The 17,810-nt window shown below is 41.3% G+C and overlaps 1 protein-coding gene across 3 annotated transcripts; it reads right to left on the bottom strand.

Annotated features, from left to right (window-relative positions):
• Positions 1 to 867: 867 nt before the first annotated feature.
• On the bottom strand, positions 868 to 17,332 carry LOC131191684 (E3 ubiquitin-protein ligase TRIM15-like). Of its 3 annotated transcripts, XM_058170076.1 has the most exons (5): positions 16,826 to 17,314; positions 12,897 to 15,176; positions 11,382 to 11,477; positions 9,218 to 9,307; positions 868 to 1,547 (listed from the first exon to the last, which is right to left on the bottom strand). In XM_058170076.1, the coding sequence occupies exons 2-5, from the start codon at positions 12,913 to 12,915 to the stop codon at positions 1,027 to 1,029; spliced, it is 726 nt and encodes a 241-aa protein (XP_058026059.1). In that variant the 5' UTR covers positions 12,916 to 15,176; positions 16,826 to 17,314; the 3' UTR covers positions 868 to 1,026. The 3 variants fall into 3 exon arrangements, with proteins under 3 accessions (XP_058026059.1, XP_058026058.1, XP_058026060.1); XM_058170075.1 differs by lacking the exon at positions 12,897 to 15,176 and having other exon boundaries at positions 16,826 to 17,308; XM_058170077.1 differs by lacking the exons at positions 868 to 1,547; positions 12,897 to 15,176 and adding an exon at positions 1,912 to 3,176 and having other exon boundaries at positions 16,826 to 17,332.
• Positions 17,333 to 17,810: the final 478 nt, after the last annotated feature.

The raw sequence follows: 17,810 nt of genomic DNA, 5'->3' as shown, positions 1-17,810 counted from the left end.
AACACGCTTTGACAAGTTAATTAGGGAAACAAAAGAGAGTGTCTTCCAATGAGTCTACAACAATTTCCAGACTTACCTGACTTTGGGTTTCCCAGAGAAGACAGGAAAAAGTGATTTTTGTCTCCAGATTCCAAATTATTAGAGATCTCAGTTTCATCTACTCTTTGCCCACCGAAATGTAGTTTCAGGGCTTATAGATTTCATCAGTTGGCATTATTCCTAATGGGTGAATTCCAGATGGTCATGAAGTTCCTTCTTCCAATTCACAGTAAACAACTTGAGTCATGCTAAGACAGAGTTTTATAATCATAAGTTATTGCTAAAAACACATGGTTAGCTTTCTACAACTTGCTAAAAATGAGGCATGATTTTACCCCTTTTCCTTTGAGTTTCTGAATGTTAGATAATTGGCCAGTGGGGTCAGTTTTTTCTTCTCTTTTGGCTGAGGAGTAATATCAAAAAGGACTGAAGGAGGAATTCAGCAAATGCCTTGCTGAGCCCCTAATTCAGAGATTAGTGGAAGAAAGAACATGCAGGAGGTGGCCCTCAGAAAGTGAAGAGAGCATTGTGTCAAGACTTAAAAAGCATCTAAGATGCTTCCATACCCATGTGACTCATGGAAGCACATTGGTGTGGTCCTCTCTTATAACATCCCCTTTCTTTTAAAAATATCCTACTGGTCCTAGAATTATCCTTTGATGGTCTTTCCCAGAAATAACAGTTTCCCCCTGTGTTTTAATCTCTGTGGATCTGCTGTTTTTTGTTACTTGAATGTCTGAAAAAAATCTGTGATTTTTTTTCATCCCTTAATATTTGACTCTGGTTAGAGGGCTAAGGGTGGCATTTGGAAACAAGAGGCAGGTGAAATAGAAGGAGACCTTTTATTTAGAAGATAATGCAGGAAGATCAAAGGAAGTCAAAGACACCCATGACAATGGTGTGCATGGAAAAACACAAGGAGTGGAGGAGAGCTGAAGGCAGATAGTCTGAAGATCTTCAGTGTGATGACCCCTTTGCTCCACCATCTCATGGATGGAGGAGAAGCTGTCCATTCCACTTATGGATCAAGAACCAAGCGTGAATCTTCTCTCCAGCAAAATTTGCTTTAGGAAAAGTGAAGAGTTCAGCATTCGTGTCGCCATCAAAGAATGCTATGAGGCCTTGTGAATAGTCCAGAGAAACTCGGATCCTTCTCGGCGAATGACTCAGTGACAAATCTGTCCTGGGATGAGTGATGGCTTGGTGCTGCCCTTCAATTCGCTGCACTCCCCAGTAACCTCCATTTGGCTCAAGAACAATGGGCCCATTCTGGTTTGCAGACTCCCTAACAATTCCCACCCCCCACCAGTTTCCTTCTGCTACCACCTCCACCTCCCAGCAAAGCTTCCCAGAGCTAAAGCTCTCGTGGCTTAGGACGCTGGCCAAAAGTTCGTATCTCAGAGGACTGCCATTCACTTGCTGTTTCATAGCTTTCCATCTCACGCTTTTCAAATCTGGAGATACGTGGAGGTGGGGGTGAGCTGTGCTTGGATCCAGAGTCAGGTTTGCTGTTTGAAAGAAAGAAAACAGTTTTGGGAAGAAGGAATTACCATCCTTTGCATGCCATCTAGTTTTTCTTATGTCATGAATTAAAAAAAAAAGTTGGCTAATTTTGCCAAGGAGTAAGGCTTTCTGACCCCAAACCTTGGAAGAACTGGAAGTAATAAGATAAATCTGTCTGGGAAAAATAGCAATTGCGTCAAGGAATTACTGTATGTCTTTTCAGAATAGTTTTTGTTAAATTATATACAATAAGCCTGCTTTACATACACCCTATCTCTGGATGCAATAGAAAAAAACCTAGACTTCATATTTTATATAAAAGTTACCTGGGTGATGCAAAAAAGGGCCTCTGGTGGCTCAACAGACTAATGCAGTCTGTTATTAACAGCAGCTGCTTGCAATTACTGCAGGTTCAAGTCCCACCAGGCCCAAGGTTGACTCAGCCTTCCATCCTTTATAAGGTAGGTAAAATGAGGACCCAGATTGTTGGGGGCAATAAATTGACTTTGTATATAATATACAAATGGATGAAGACTATTGCTTGACATAGTGTAAGCCGCCATGAGTCTTCGGAGAAGGGCGGGATATAAATGCAAATAAAATAAATAAATAAATAAAAATTAGTAATTTAAAATAATTTACAAAGTCATCTTGCATAATTAAGCTACAGTTTGCATAATTTACATAATATTTGCCTATATTGTGCACAAAATGGCTCTCGTGTAAAATCTCCATAAATTCTGATTTAACAAGATGTTTGTCTTTAACAGATATCCTTTTCCTTCCATTTCTCTGTAAAAGTGAGGTTTGATTAAAACTTTAGCTTTGCTCCGACTTCTTTTCCTCTAATTCTCTCTTGTCCAAATTAATGATTGCTAGTTTTGGTGCGTTGAACTCCGTGCCACGTAAACTTGTCCTTCCACATGTTCTCTTCGTTGCCTCCCTAGGTAGTTCTCAACTTAGAATCATTTGTTTAGTGACGGCACTGGAAAAAATGATTTATGACTGGTTCTCACACTTATGACCATTGCAGCATCTGCGCAGTGTCATGATCAGAATTTGGGCACTTGATAACTGGGATGTATTTATGATGGATGCAACATCTTGGGGTCTTGGAATTGTCATCTGCAACTTTCCTAAGGAGCTTCTGACAAGCAAAGTAAATGGGGGAAGCCAGATCCGCTTAACAAACACATGATTCGCTTAACTGCAACAGCCATGGCAAAAAAGGTCAATGCCAAGGTTCCAGAAAAACCTCTTCTGCATAAAAAAAACCTAGAAGCCATTGTCTTTCAGATTCTTTACTAGCATGAGGAAACTGGCACACGATGAGTGAAATTCCAAAACTGAACTTCCAGATTCTTTTCCCAGTTATACAAACCCCAAGAGTCCCATCCCCCTGACCCCTTTGCTGGTCACATGGTCCCACATTTTCCCAATTCATTCGAATATCTTCTCGCCACTCCTCCTGCAGATGTGAACACCAACCGACCTTGACCGCTTGAAGAATGTTACCATACCCCTCAGCCCTCCTTCTTCCCCTCAGGGGAAAAATGTGGCAGCGTCTGGAATCCTAAAGTCTAGTATGGTTTCCAGGCCTGACAGGCGTCCCCCCTTGGAAAAGAAGCTATATCCTAGGAAAGAAAACAAAGAATTAATAAAGAAGAGTGTCAGTGGTCCACACTGGCCATGGGACATGATTAATGTCAGCTTTGGAAGCCATACTAGGCCGGAAGCTTCCGTGCTGTCACTTTCTCAGGAGGGGGGATTTGGTAGAGGGTTTGCCATTAGATATAATAGCATTCTTCCTGCGGGTCAAGGTCAGGCCGGTCCTGTATCTGGAGAAGCTGTGGTCGGAGTGATGTCTCGAGATGGAGCATGTGATTGGCAAAAGGAGTCGGGGTAGTTTTGGGGGTTTTGATTTACTGAGGGAAAACCCGGATCTCTCAGATTCTGATTTTCCCAGATGTGCCAGTTTACCTATCCTAGTAAAAGAACTTTGAAAGATGCTTGCTTTGTTTTTACTTAGCGAAGGGTTTTTCTGGAACGCTGACACCTAACTTAATAATTGCCTTGCTTAGCAACGGGCATTTTGGGCTCAGTCCGGGCTGTAAGTTGAGTACTACCTGTATTAAAGTTTAAATCCTTCAGTCCTTTATTTTTCTGGTTTCCATTCTAGAATCTGCTGAAGCACAACAGCCCTGAAGTATTGGTTTAGAACTTTTTCAAGAGGCAATTGGACTTTCTGGATTTTCTTTCTCCTCAGAGCAGAAAAAGCTTCTTGTATAAGAAGTAAAACGCCTTCAAAAAAAACCCCAGAAAGTCCAACTGCCTCCTGAAAAAGCACCTTTGGGACAACCATGACCTGGATGACTGAGAATCTCCATAGACATTGGTTAAAAATTCTTATCTTGGAGAAAGGAGGTCCTCTTTGCCCTTCTTCCAGGATAGGAAAGCATGTCTCCATTCAGCAGGAGGAGGAGGAGGTGGAGTATATAGCTCCCCATGTATGAATGTTTCATCTAAAGGACTAACCCCATTCAGATATTCTGAAATTTAGGCAGAAGGGATATGGTACTTGGGGAAACTGCTTCACTTGTGTTAGTGCCTATGAACCAGGAGTGAAATGTTACTGGTTTGCTCCAGTTCGGGCGAACCGGTAGTGATACAAACTACCAGTTCAAGTGAACCAATAGTAAAAAAAAAGCTACCTATTCGGGCGAACCAGTAGTTAAAAAAAGCTACCAGTTCAATTGAACCGGTAATTTAAAAAGCTACCGGTTCAGTTGAACCGGTAGCTTAAAAAAGCTACCAATTCCTCTGAACTGGTATTTCTGATGATCCTGCTTTCTAGCAAAGCTAAATTGCACGGCACAGCTGATGCCCTGCCCTCGCTGTTCTACTTACCTTCCCAAGCCTCCTTTTGGCGCACACTGCGCATGCATACATGCGTGCAGCGCACATTTGGTGCATACTGCGCATGTGCGCACACAGGGTGCATATGGCGCTTGCGTGGCCAGCGAACCTGTAGCAAATTGGTTCAGATTTCACCACTGCTACACACCTATCCAGGGTGTTTTTAAACCATTCCTCTAAAAATGCAGGTCTCATTTTGAATTTGGTTCAAATTCAAGACATGAACTTATTATGAGGAGTCTTGAGCTACGCAGCTGTGTTTTTTAATGTACAATCATTCTCAGGTGGCTGATATTGTCTCACTGGAAGGCGCGCGTTTCTTTTGTTCATCAAGTGCATCGCTTTGCTTTTCCAATTCTTTACTTTTGGGGATGGGCTTGTCATAAGAAAATTCCAATAACAAAGACAGCAGTAGCAATAATTCTTACCTTAAGAGCAGAGATTTATTGTTTCTAATAATTTGGAACATAAGAAATGAATAGATATAAAAGATATACTAACATTGGCATTACTATTATAGTAGCATTAATAGCAATGCCAATATTATATATTAGAATAGCATTGTATTAACAAGCCATTGCAATGGGGTCCAATGATATACAGCAGATCCTACAAGGACTGCTTTAAATCAAATGGCTCTGAGCTGATCTCTAACCCTATCCTTTATACTCTTCTTCTAACCACATACACCTTTCACAACTTCACTAACTGTCACTTTCCATAAACACCTGTGTACATTACTTTCAGTTCCTCATTTCCAACAGTTTCATTTTTCCTGTTTTTAATGTATCCATACAAGTGCATACTTTGCAAAAACATGTTTCACAGTTAGCAACCGCTCAGCAGAATTACAAATAGTTCTGGTACATTTTGAAACCATCCTAGCTGAAAACTTTGGTTCATATCTCTTTCTTCTGGGGCTTGCTATTATCCATAGGACTTACTGAATCTAATAGATCAATAGGCTATATTTTTTGATTCTCACAGGCTTGAAATAGATCTTCCTCAAACTGGCCTCCTCTGGAAACCTCTGATAGATAGCTCTCCCCTTGATTCCTGAAGAAAGCATTTTATTTTCTGCTGGATTGTGCCTAAAGGGAGGGAAAAACTTATTTTCTTAGCTCAGAAAGAAAGACTAGGCAAAAAAACCCCACCCTTTTTTTCTTTTGCTTTGTCACATGTCGACCATAGATGGTTAAAAAGTCCTTTCTTTGTTTTTACATTTCCAGCATTTGTCAAATGTATGTTGGAAGTGTAAAAACAAAGAAGGGACTTTTAAAAAAAAAAAAATCATCTATGGTCGACATGTGACAAAGCAAAAAAAAAAATCTGGACTATGATTCATATTTTAATACAGAAAATTCTGAAAAGGGAGATAAAAATGAAACCAGAACTTTTTCTTTTTGGTCTAATGGAAAAAGAACTGGAGAATTTTTTTGGGGGAATTTTGTTACTATATATGTTGGCAGCAGCAAGACTATTGAAATGCGCAAAAATGGACGGACAGGGCTGGCTGAAATGGCAAAACTCACTATCTTGATTAAAGAAAAGAACATAAATACTTTTGTTTCCAGGGAACGCAGTGGCTCAATGGCTAAGACACTGAGCTTGTCGATCAGAAGGTTGGCAGTTCAGTGGTTCAAGTCCCTAGCGTTATGTAATGGCAACCTAGCAGTTTGAAAGCACGTAAAAAATGCAAATAGAAAAATATGGACTACCTTTGGTGGGAAGGTAACAGCGTTCCGTGCGCCTTTGGCCTTTAGCCATGCCAGCCACATGACCACGGAGACGTCTTTGGACAGCGCTGGCTCTTTGGCTTTGGAACGGAGATGAGCACCGCCCCCTAGAGTCGGGAACAACTAGCACATATGTACAAGGGGAACCTTTACCTTTTACTTTTGTTTCCACATGGAAACCGCTTCTGAACTTTGTGCTTCATGTGGAAAAGAATGAAACTTTGATTTTGGGTTTTACAGATTAGATTGCTAGATCTTTATAGAAATGACTTATTCATACTATTATGGAAGACCAAAAAGTTATGATCTGTTGTTAATGCCTTATTCTACTGTGACAGAGAGATTCAGATATCAACGGGTTTTTTTCTTTTTCTTTCCCTATCTTTTCTCACTTTTCTTCCCCTTCTCCCCTTCCTCCTCATTGTCCTCTTATTTACTTTTCTATTTTGTATTTTACAATACTTTTAATAAAATGTAAATGGACAAGAAAGACTAGGCAGGAGAACCACAACATCTTCCCATATTTCATTAGAATAGAATAGAATTTTATTGGCCAAGTGTGATTGGACACACAAGGAATTTGTCTTGGTGCATATGCTCTCAGTGTACATAAAAGAAAAGATACCTTCATCAAGGTACAACATTTACAACACAATTGATGGTCAATATATCAATATAAATCATAAGGATTGCCAGCAACAAGTTATAGTCATACATATACTCATACATTAGGCGATCAGAGTGAAATTAAAATTAGGTAACATTGTTAAAAAACATTGACAAAAGGAATAGGCTATTCCTTCATGCTCAAGGTGATTGAATGCATATTTATAGATTGGTCTACACATTTGTAAGAATTGCTGCATAAAATAGATTGTAGAAAGAAGCAATGGAGGGAAAGTAATCAAGGAGAGAAGCAACCTAGAACTAAGAAGAGATTTCCTGACAGTTAGAACAATTAATCAGTGGAATGACTTGCTTCCAGAAGTTGTGAAGTTGCAACACTGGAAATTTTTAAGAAGAGATTGGACAATCATTTGTCTGAAGTGGTGTAGGGTTTCCTGCCTGAGCAGGGGGTTGGACTAGAAGACCTCCAAGGTCCCTTCCAACTCTGTTATTGTTTTAAACACAGCTCACATTCCTGTTAAATTCCTGTTATCGTCGTCCTTAGTTCCTGTTGCAACTGAATGGCCAACTTCTTCAGCAATGCATACTGCCAGAGGAAAGCATAATAACTGCAAAAGGGCCTGGTATCCCTTTTGTAGTTGTTATCTTCCTTCCCCCAAAAGGTTTTCATCATTGAGCAACATTTATTTATTTATTTTATTTATTTATTTTGTCACACAGTAGATATAAGCATAAGCATGAAATTACTATACAATATATAAGCATATATATAAGTATGAGTATGTAATAACTATATTAATTGGATATAACAAAAGGAAACAATAGGACAGGAACAGTAGGCACGTTTGTGCTCTTATGCACGCCCCTTATAGACCTCTTAGGAATGGGGTGAGGTCAATTGTAGATACTTTTTGGTTGAAGCTTTGAGGATTTTGGGAAGAGACCACAGAATCAGGTAGTTTATTCCAAGCATTAACAACTCAGTTACTGAAGTCATATTTTCTGCAATCAAGATTGGATCAGTTAACATTAAGCTTAAATCTATTGTGTGCTCATGTATTGTTGCAATTGAAGCTGAAGTAGTCTTCGACAGGAAGGACATTGCAATAGATGATTTTATGAGTTAAACTCAGATCATTTCGAAGGTGGCGTAGTTCTAAATTTTCTAAACCCAGGATTTCAAGTCTGGTGGCATAAGGTATTTTGTTGTATTCGGAGGAGTGGAGAACCCTTCTTGTAAAATATTTCTGGACACGTTCAATTGTATTGATGTCAGAAATATGGTATGGGTTCCAGACAGTCGAGCTGTATTCAAGAATTGGTCTAGCAAATGTTTTATATGCTCTGGTTAGTAATGTAGTGTTTTTGGAGAAGAAGCTACGCATTTTATTTTGCACTCCAGTGCCCCTTTTGCTAGTGTAGAGCTAACCCTTGTAAGGGTCGCTGGAGTCTGGGTTCTCCTGGCCCTCTTTGTATGGCTGCCAGTCCACCCTGGTCCCTCTCTGATGCACCTCTGCTTGCCGGGGTCATGTGTTGGGGTGGTGGTCAACCTCCTCTGAGCAGGCAGGTCATGCGGTAGGGTGATGGTTAGTATTTTCTTCAGCAGGCAGGTCACGTGATGGGGTGGTATTCAGGTGGCTGGATGGACCTTCTTCCTCTTTCTCTCTCTCTCTTCACTCTCTCTTGAACTGCCTTCTGGACTCTCCTTCCACAGCCTCTGCTCCTTCGTTGTTTCCTCTGCTTGCCTCTTTCACTCAAACTCTTCTTTTCCTCAGGCTTGCCTCACTAAAGCCTCTCCTATCCTATCCTCCTATCCTATCCTCCTATCCTATCCTTATGCTAGCCCCATGGATACCTCTCCTATCCTACCTCCTTATTTCCCTCAGACTTGGCACACAAATACCTCTGCTATCCCATCCCCTTATTTCCCTCAGGCTTCACCCATAGAAACCTTGGCTATCCCATCCCCTTATTTCCCTCAGGCTTCACCCATAGAAACCTTGGCTATCCCATCCCCTTATTTCCCTCAGGCTTCACCCATAGAAACCTTGGCTATCCCATCCCCTTATTTCCCTCAGGCTTCACCCATAGAAACCTTGGCTATCCCATCCCCTTATTTCCCTCAGGCTTCACCCATAGAAACCTTGGCTATCCCATCCCCTTATTTCACCCATAGAAACCTTGGCTATCCTATCCTCTTATTTCCCTGCTGCACTAGGAAACCAAAATGACCACCGCGGAGCTTCAAAGGACACTGGAACATCCTGTCGCCGGGGCAAAGTCTGTTTCTGAAAACAGCTCATCAGTGGGTGAGCTTTTCCACCACCTCTTGAAGGTCTTTGAAACCACAAAGGGGAATAACTATGTTGCTCAATGCTAGAGCAGTTGGAGTTTACCTGTTATGCTGTTTGTAGCAGATCGACAAGGAATACAGTTGAGCATACAGCTGCGGATCTGGTAAGGTTCAGGTTTTGAAACCTGGAAATCTTGAAAAAATAATTTGAGTTTAATGACATCCAACACCACCATCTGTTTTATACTGGTTCACAAGCGGCTCAGGAAAGTAGAAAACCCCGTTAGTTTTCTATTGCTATTCTGAGTTATTTTAAGAAACAAAGTCCCTATGAATAAGAGCAAAATATCAAGACGTTAACGGTAACAGTAAAAGAATTGGAAGGGACCCTAGAGGTCATCTAGTCCAACCCCCTGCTCACGCAGGAAACCTGGGATTTGAACCGCCGAACTGCCGACCTTTCTGATCGGCAAGGTCAGTAGTTTTGTCTCAGATTCAGTCATTTCAAAGGATTTCCTCACCAGTGAGCCCAATTCACCAATTCAAGTTATTAATTGCTCGGTCACTCGTGCCATGGTCATCCTATAGTTTAGACTATTGCAATATGCTCTACATGGGGCTACTGCTACTCTTGAAAAGTATCTAGAAGCTTCAGCTGGTACAGAAGGCGGCCATGCAGGGAAACTTGGGCACCCAAAGAACATGGCATGTAACACCTTTCCTACATAAGCTGCATTGGATGCCAGTTTGCTTTCTGGTCCAATTCAAGACATTGGTTATAACTTTTAAAGCCCTGTATGGCAGGGGATCAGCCTACCTACAGTATCATCTTTGTCCTAGTACACTGATGGCTAACCTTTTGCCGTTGCATGCCAAAAGCTGGGGGAGTGTGGGGGGGTCACACATGTGTGTGCCAACACCCATAATTCAATGGCCCCCTGTGCCCCACCCCCTGCATGCAAACCTCCCACGGTCCTCCCTCTTTTGGCACACAATGGCGAAAAGGTTACCAGTGGGCCTTGTAGGCCTGTTTTTCACCTTCCCCTGGCTCCAGAAACTTTCTTGGAGCCTGGGGAGGGCGAAAATGGCCCTCCCCACCCACCCCTGGTGGCCCTCCAGGTGCTGGAAACGGCCCATTTCCTAATTTCCGGTGGGCCCGGAAGGCCCGAAAATCAGCTGGCTGGCACGAGTATGCGCACTGGAACTGAGCTAGGCAACGTTCGTGTGCCCACAGATATGGTTCTGCGTACTACCTGTGGCATGTATGCCATAGGTTAGCCATCACGGCCCTAGTACATCAGCCTGCCCCACTTGATCAAAGCAGGGAAGACATGTTGTGGACCTCATCAAACAATTCTGACTGGTGGGACCCAGGAAGAGAGATTTCTCTGCTGTTGTCCCCACCTTTTGGAACATCCTACCTTCCCACAGAGGTGAGGCTGCCCCCCCCCCGCTCTCCTGGCCTTTCGGACAGGTGTAAAACATGGCTCTGAGGGCTTTGCCTGGAGTATAGTGAGTGGAGTACACAGCCATGGATTAGCACCCTGAATGTTCTCCCCTCTCCTTTTGATTAATTTTTAATGTTGAATTTTATTTATCCTTGCCTCTTTTAAACACTTTATATACCATTTTTATGTTTTAATATTTGATTTGTGTGCTGCCCAGGGTCCCTCTGAGGGAGATGGATGGTTTCTGAATTTAATAATTAAACAAACAAAAAAAAATATTTTGGGTGTGAATATGGTTCTGTGCAGGGATGGGCTCCTGGGGGTTGGGCAGGGTTTGAGTGATCCTCTAGCCAAGGATCACTGGGGTCTGACGAACCCCCAAATGCCACCCCTGGCTGGCCACGCCCACCCTGCCCCTCCCCTCCCAGGAGTCTCCACACAGTCTGTTCATCATTCCAGGTAAGTGCAGGAGCCGCACAGGCGGTCTGGGAGGGCAAAAAATGGGCCTACTGGAGGTTCCATAAGTCTGGAAATGGGCCCGGGGGGGCGGAGTCACAACACTGGGGGAAGCAATTTTCGCCCTTCTGGAGGCTCGAGGAAAGCCTCCGGAGCCTGGGGAGGGTGAAAAAGCCCCCCCGCCGTGGTGCAGAGGGCCGACTAGACCACGCCCACCAAGGCCACGTCCACTCAGCAACGGGGCTGCAAATCCATTGCTAAAGGATCTGAAGCCCACTCCTGGTTCTGTGTATTCCTGCAACTATGCATTACTGCATGAAAAAAGCATAACAAGCTAAGAGAAGACTGCAGAACTTGTCTTACCTCCGCGCACGAGAAGAATCAAAAGCACAGCCAGAGCTACATTTCCCGCCACCGAAATGCCAAGCACAATCTTGCAGCAGAGATTAAAGGAACAACCTGTGGATATTAATCATAGAGTTTAACCTTCCATCCCTCCACCAGCTTCCATAACTGTGTTGTGGGGTATTAAAATATTGGGATTAGGCCGAGGTTTACACTCACAATTTGAGGGTCAGGCTCACTCTTTCAGCCCAACCTTCCTCACAGCGACATTAGATGGGGAAGTAAAGCAGATGCCACAGGTGACCACAGGAACTTGTCTTGAAAAAAATTATGGAAGTGGCATTGTTTAGCTGCACTACAAATTCTGCTCCTCTTGTTATATTGTGTGGTATAACGGCAGAGTTACAGAACGGGGTCCATCATTCTTCAATCCTTTCGATCAGAATAGAGCTGGAAGGGACCTTGGAGGCAGGGGTGAAATGTTATCGGTTCGGACTGGTTCGGCCGAACTGGTAGCTGTGGCGGCAGGTGGTTTGGAGAACTGGTAGCAGTGGCAGCGCGAGGCTCTGCCCACCCGCTTGGTCGTCACTTCCTGACTTTAACCAGAAAATAACCTGTTTTTTACCCTCTGCGCATGCGCAGAGGGTCCATGCTCGCAAGTGGCACATGCACTTCTATTTATTTTATTTTATTTATTTTATTTATTTATTTTGTCACACAGTAGATATAAGCATAAGCATGAAATAACTATACAATCAGTGGTGGGATTCAGCCAGTTCGTACCACTTCGGGAGAACCGGTTGTTAACTTTCTGAGCAGTTTGGCAGACTGCTCAGATTGGTCATTGGAAGAAATCATTAGGGCAGAGAACCGGTTGTTAAATTACTTGAACCCCACCACTGTATACAATATATAAGCATATATATAAGCATAAGTATGTAATAACTATATTAATTGGATATAACGAAAGGAAACAATAGGACAGGAACAGTAGGCACACTTGTGCTCTTATGCGCATGCCCCTTACAGACCTCCTAGGAATGGGGTGAGGTCAATAGTAGACAGTTGAACCAGTTCAACCATTCTGAACCGTTCTGAACCGGTAGGGAAGGTAAGTAGATTTCACCCTTGCTTGGAGGTCTTCTTGTCCAACCCCCTTCTCAAGCAGGAGACCCTATACAATTTGAGACAAGTGGCTGTCCAGTCTCTTCTTAAAAAGTTTTCCATTTCCTTTCAGAAGATACTGAAGGAGAGATTGCTTTGCATTTCCCCTCTATTTCCTTTTGGTTTAACTAATTCCTCAGCAAAGCCTATTGTAGCCGTATGAACCAAAAATAAAAGACCAAAGAACAATTTCAAAGTTAAAATGAAACATAAAACCGAGAGGTGTGGCAGCCCAGTTTTGCACCTAGAAGCTAAATCGATTGCCTTTTTCCAAAGGTTTTCTGGAAGGCTTTAAGGGAAGACTTAGGACAATGGGCGAATGATAAGTAGGCAGCAGCTTTTGCAAAGACCAAAAAATAATCAACCTACCGTCTTTCCAATGGATCATTTCAACTTCTTCCAGAGCAGCTAATCCCACTTTGGCCACAAGTGGGAGCAATGAATGGGGTTTCTTTTTGCTTCCTTATGTGTAGCTGGCACCAGACTGCCTTGACTATGTTGTTTTGTAGAGAGAAGGAATTGTAGGCAGGTGCAGGCTTAGCAAAGAACATTATGGGGACGAGGTGCTATGCTTTGAATCTTTTCAGTGAGAGATCTTTTCTAGAGGCACAGCCCTGCATTTGTTCTTGAGCAGCCTAGAAAGTCTTCTAGCATAAAATCTAGACATCTTCTCTTCCAGGCAGGAGACCTGTGGATGGTGCTGTCAGGATAGGATAGGATAGGATAGGATAGGATAGGATAGGATAGGATAGGATAGGATAGGATAGGACAGGACAGGACAGGACAGGACAGGACAGGACAGGACAGGGTACAACAACAGAGTTGGAAGGGACCTTGGAGGTCTTCTAGTCCAATCCCTGCTCAGGCAGGAAACCCTATACCATTTCAGACAAATGGTTGTTGAATCTCTTCTTAAAATCCCCTCTTGTTGGAGCACCCACAAGTCGTTCCACTGATTGTTTTAACTGTCAGGAAATTTCTCCTTAGTTCTAGGTTGCTTCTTTCCTTGATTAGTTTCCATCTTTTGCTTCTTGTCCTGCCTTCAGGTGCTTTGGAGAATAGTTTGACTCCCTCTTCTTTGTGGCAACACCTGAGATATTGGAAAACTGCTATCATGTCCCCCCCCCAGTCCTTTTTTTCATTAAACTAGACATGTCCAATTCTAGCAACCGTTCTTTATGTTTTAGCCTTCATTCCCCTAATCATCTTTGTTGCTCTTTTCTGCACTCTTTTTAAAGTCTCCACATCTTTTTTACATTGTGGCAACCAAAACTGGATGCAATATCCCAAGTGTGACCTTACCAAGGCATTATCAAATGATACTAACACTTCACATGATCTTGATTCTATCCCTCTCTTAACACAGCCTACAACTGTGCTGGCTTTTTTTTTTGGCAGCTTCAGCACATTGCTGTTAAGGAAAAACCACACAGTTAAGGAAGATGGTTAGTGGATTCCCCTCACTTTGTTTCTTCTTCCATTGTCACAAGACTGACAAAATGTAGAAGTCCATCTAGTTGCTTAATACATGCTCTTCGGTTGCTCTTGAAGCAAGAAAATTCCCTGCCCAGAAAAGCAATGTCACTATGACTCTGGACATAGAGAGACAATAGAGCAGAGGCCGAAGTCACTGTAACAGTGAGATGGGATGCCTATACATTTAATATAGGCAGTCCTTGACGTACGATCACAATTGAGCCCCAAATTTATGTTGCTAACTGAGAAATTTATTAAATGGATTTTGCTCCATTTTACAACTTTTCTTGCCACATTGGTTAAGTGAATTGCTGCAATTGTTAAATTACTAACACCGTTGTAAAGTGAATCTGGTTTTCCCATTGACTTTGTTTGCTAGAAGGGCACAAAGTGGGATCACATGACCCTGGGAAACTGCAACCGTCATAAATATGAACCAGTTGTCCAGCATCCGAGTGTAAATCACATGCCCATGGGTGTGTGTATGCTTCAATGGTCATAAGTGCGAAAAATGGTCATAAGGCACTTTTTGCAGTGCTGTTGCAACTTCAAACCATCACTAAATGAACTGTTGTAAGTTGAGGACTACCTGTAAATAAACTTTAAAAACTGTTCCTCCTGTGCCAGCGCAACAGAGACATTCATGTTGCCCTCATTTCACCAATATCTTATAAATACTCAGTCTTTAAATATGCACAGGACAATTGTATACATCCATGTGGCTTGGAGACACTAATACTGCCATGACATAAACCTTGCCAGGTTTTGCACAGCAGTGATTAAAATCCACCTGTGCCTCAAACCAGGCTTAATATTTTTTCAAATTGTTTGTTGAGAGTGTTTTGTATTATAAGAGATATAGTGAGGTATATATATATTAGTTTTTAAAATTATTGTTTGTATTCCATCCTCCTTTTGCTGGCCTGTGATTTTAATAAAAAATTTAATTGAGTTGTTTAATATGCATTATTCCGCTCAATGCAGTGTTTTATAAACAAGAAATGACAGGATATGAACCTTGTGGGAAACTAAACACGTCAGTCTTCTCTCCTTTCCTAAAACATAAAATTAAAGATGAACCTTGAAGAAAACATGCTTATCTTTAGAAGCTTTAGAGCATATGGGCATCGACATGTATTCCATCTTCTTTGATTTTTAAATGTTTTCTCCTGCCTAATATGACCAGATCATAAGATGGTGGAGAAGAGGGAAACATAAAACATAAAACAGCAAAATGTTGGAAATGCCACCAGACATCAGAATCGTATTATCATATGTGGTGAACATGCGTAAAAGCCAAAAAATATTGGATAAAAATATGTACATGGTTGGAGGAGATGATACAACACATATCTATCTGAAACCTGAATTATTTTTGTTGGGGATTTTGCTAGGAACTTACAGTAAAGAAAATGTATATTTGATAATTCACATAATAACTGCAGTTAGGATTGCATTTGCACAAAATTGGAAAAATGAAGAAATCTCTATGGATGAGAATGTGATTAGGAAAATATTAGAATGTGCAGAAATGAATAGGTTAACACTTGAAATTAAAGAGAAGGAACAATTTGATTATTATAATTTATGGGAACTATTTTATCAATGATTAGAGAATAAATATGAGAAGTGGAAAAAAGCAGAGGAGTGAAATAGAGAAAATGTTTTAACAAAGTTAAATAAGTTAAGAAGAGGATTTATAGTATTAGGTATGTTATATATTATGATCAGTATTAAGTTAAGATTAGATAAAATAATAAATATGACTGTAAATTGCAATTGTTATTGTATAAAATATTTGCACAAAATATTTGTACCCAGACGACACACTGTTTGATGAAAGATGATGTTTGAGTTAAAATAAAATTTTAAATTAAAAAAAAAATCTGATAAGGAAGGAGTAATTTTTTTGAAGTGCATTTTGTAAATTTAAAAAAAAAGTTATATGAAGAGCTGCTAAACAGACACCAAAAAGTTGTTAGACCATAGAAAGTTGGAATACAGGAAGTTCAATCGATAAAAAAAACTTCAGTTTTTAAGACAATTTTATTCAAAGTTTAAAAAGTACTTAACAATAACATAGGTAAAGAATAGAAGAAGCAAGGAGGGAAAGAAAGAATGAATGACAAAGAAATAGAAGAAACTTCAGTAAATATAAGTAGAATTGTAAAATTATGTTTACCCATGATTGCAAAAAAAAAAATCTCTCATGTTTTCTATTATCCATTTTTTTTTCTAATCATCAAAACCATAAATCATAAGAACATATTTTTTCCAATTCATTCAGAAAGTCTAAAAGGGGTTTCCAATTAGCTTACAGATGTAGATACTGTTTTTCTTCTGATCAAAGAAGCTAATTTAACCATCATCATTCGAACATTAGAAATTAATTTTTCCATCCTCTTCAGCAACCATTCCTCCATTGTGGGTAGCATCAAACCTTCCCCATTATTATCACAAATTTTAAATCTGTTTTTTAATCCCTCCAAGATCTTGTCCCATTGCAGGAAATGAAAAAATCTGCTTCAACGTTTAAAAGCTCAGTTGTTCTCCATGCCCGCCAATCAAAATGGCAAATTTAATCTGTAGATTTCAGATGTATTCTTCAGGAACAAAAAAAAGAAAAAGAAAAAGAAAAAAGAAAATTTCTGCATGCACCTATAGATATTAAGAAAGGCAGTCTTGGCTTTCTTTTTTTTTCTACAATAAAAAAGATAAAACTCCTAAGGGCTGGATTCACTTTCGCTATTTTCTTAAATTGCCTTAAAAAAATTACTGCCCACATGCAGAGGGCAGTAAAAAATAGTTGTTTAAGTTGTTACCTTTGCTCTGTTTAGAAGCTGGCAAGTTTCTGTTTTGTGGGTCCATATAGGCATATCCATCTACATCCATCTTCCAGAGCTTATTGTTTAATGGCAGTTGCAAGTTTCGCAGTCTTCAAACGAGAAACTACCAATTCCTTGAGCTTCTTAAACAGCCAGTCTGAAGCAATTACATAATTGCCTTCAAAAGCCAGCCCTATAAATGATGTTTCATTCAAAGAGGTGGGGGAGGAGATGGGATCATCAGTACACAACTGATGCTTTGTGGACAATTCTGGGTTGAAGGTGATCAGGAGACAACTAGTGAGTTGAGGGCAGATATTTCTAGGTCTGTTGAGACTCAGAACCTCAATTTCTAAGGACGATCACTCCACTACCATTTGATTGACGAGCCACGGTGGCACAATGGTTAGAGTGCAGTACGGCAGGCTACTTCTGCTGACTGCTGGCTGACTGCAGTTTGGCAGTTCGAGGCACACCAGGTTCAGGTTGATTCAGCCTTCCCTCCTTCCGAGGTGGGTAAAATTGAGGACCCAGATTGTTTGGGGGCAATAGGCTGACACTGTAAACCACTTAGAGAGGGCTGTAAAGCACTGTATATAAATCTAAGTGCTATTGCTATTCCTTCACCATGTTTTAGGAAAGTCCAACTCCATGGCTTCATGACATCTTCTTGGAGAAAAAAATCCAGATGGCTAGACTGGGAAAAACGCAGGGGTGAAATCCAGCAGGTTCTGGAGAACTGGTAGCAGAAATTTTGAGTAGTTCAGAGAACCGGCAAATACCACCTCTGGGTGGTCCCAGAGTGGGGAGGGAATGGAGATTTTGCAATATCCTTCCTCCAGGAGTGGGGAAGGAAAGGGGATTTTGCAGTATCCTTCCCCCAGGAGTGGGGAGGGAAAGGGGATTTTGCAGTATCCTTCCCCCAGGAGTGGGGAGGGAATGGGGATTTTGCAGTATCCTTCCCCCAGGAGTGGGGAGGGAA

This window comes from Ahaetulla prasina, chromosome 2 (genome assembly GCF_028640845.1).
Source record: "Ahaetulla prasina isolate Xishuangbanna chromosome 2, ASM2864084v1, whole genome shotgun sequence".
NCBI classification, from domain to species: domain Eukaryota; kingdom Metazoa; phylum Chordata; class Lepidosauria; order Squamata; family Colubridae; genus Ahaetulla; species Ahaetulla prasina.
The sequence above is the reverse complement of the archived record's forward strand: the minus strand, read 5'-3'. Positions and strand labels throughout refer to the sequence as shown.

Coding starts and splice junctions, on each gene's coding strand:
- LOC131191684 (XM_058170075.1), bottom strand. CDS start 16,895: ATGGATGTAGATGGATATGCCTATATGGACCCACAAAACAGAAACTTG. Junction 11,478..16,825: donor AGCTTCTAAACAGAGCAAAG/GTAACAACTTAA, acceptor TAATATCCACAG/GTTGTTCCTTTAATCTCTGC. Junction 1,548..9,217: donor TGCTACAAACAGCATAACAG/GTAAACTCCAAC, acceptor TCTTTCAAACAG/CAAACCTGACTCTGGATCCA.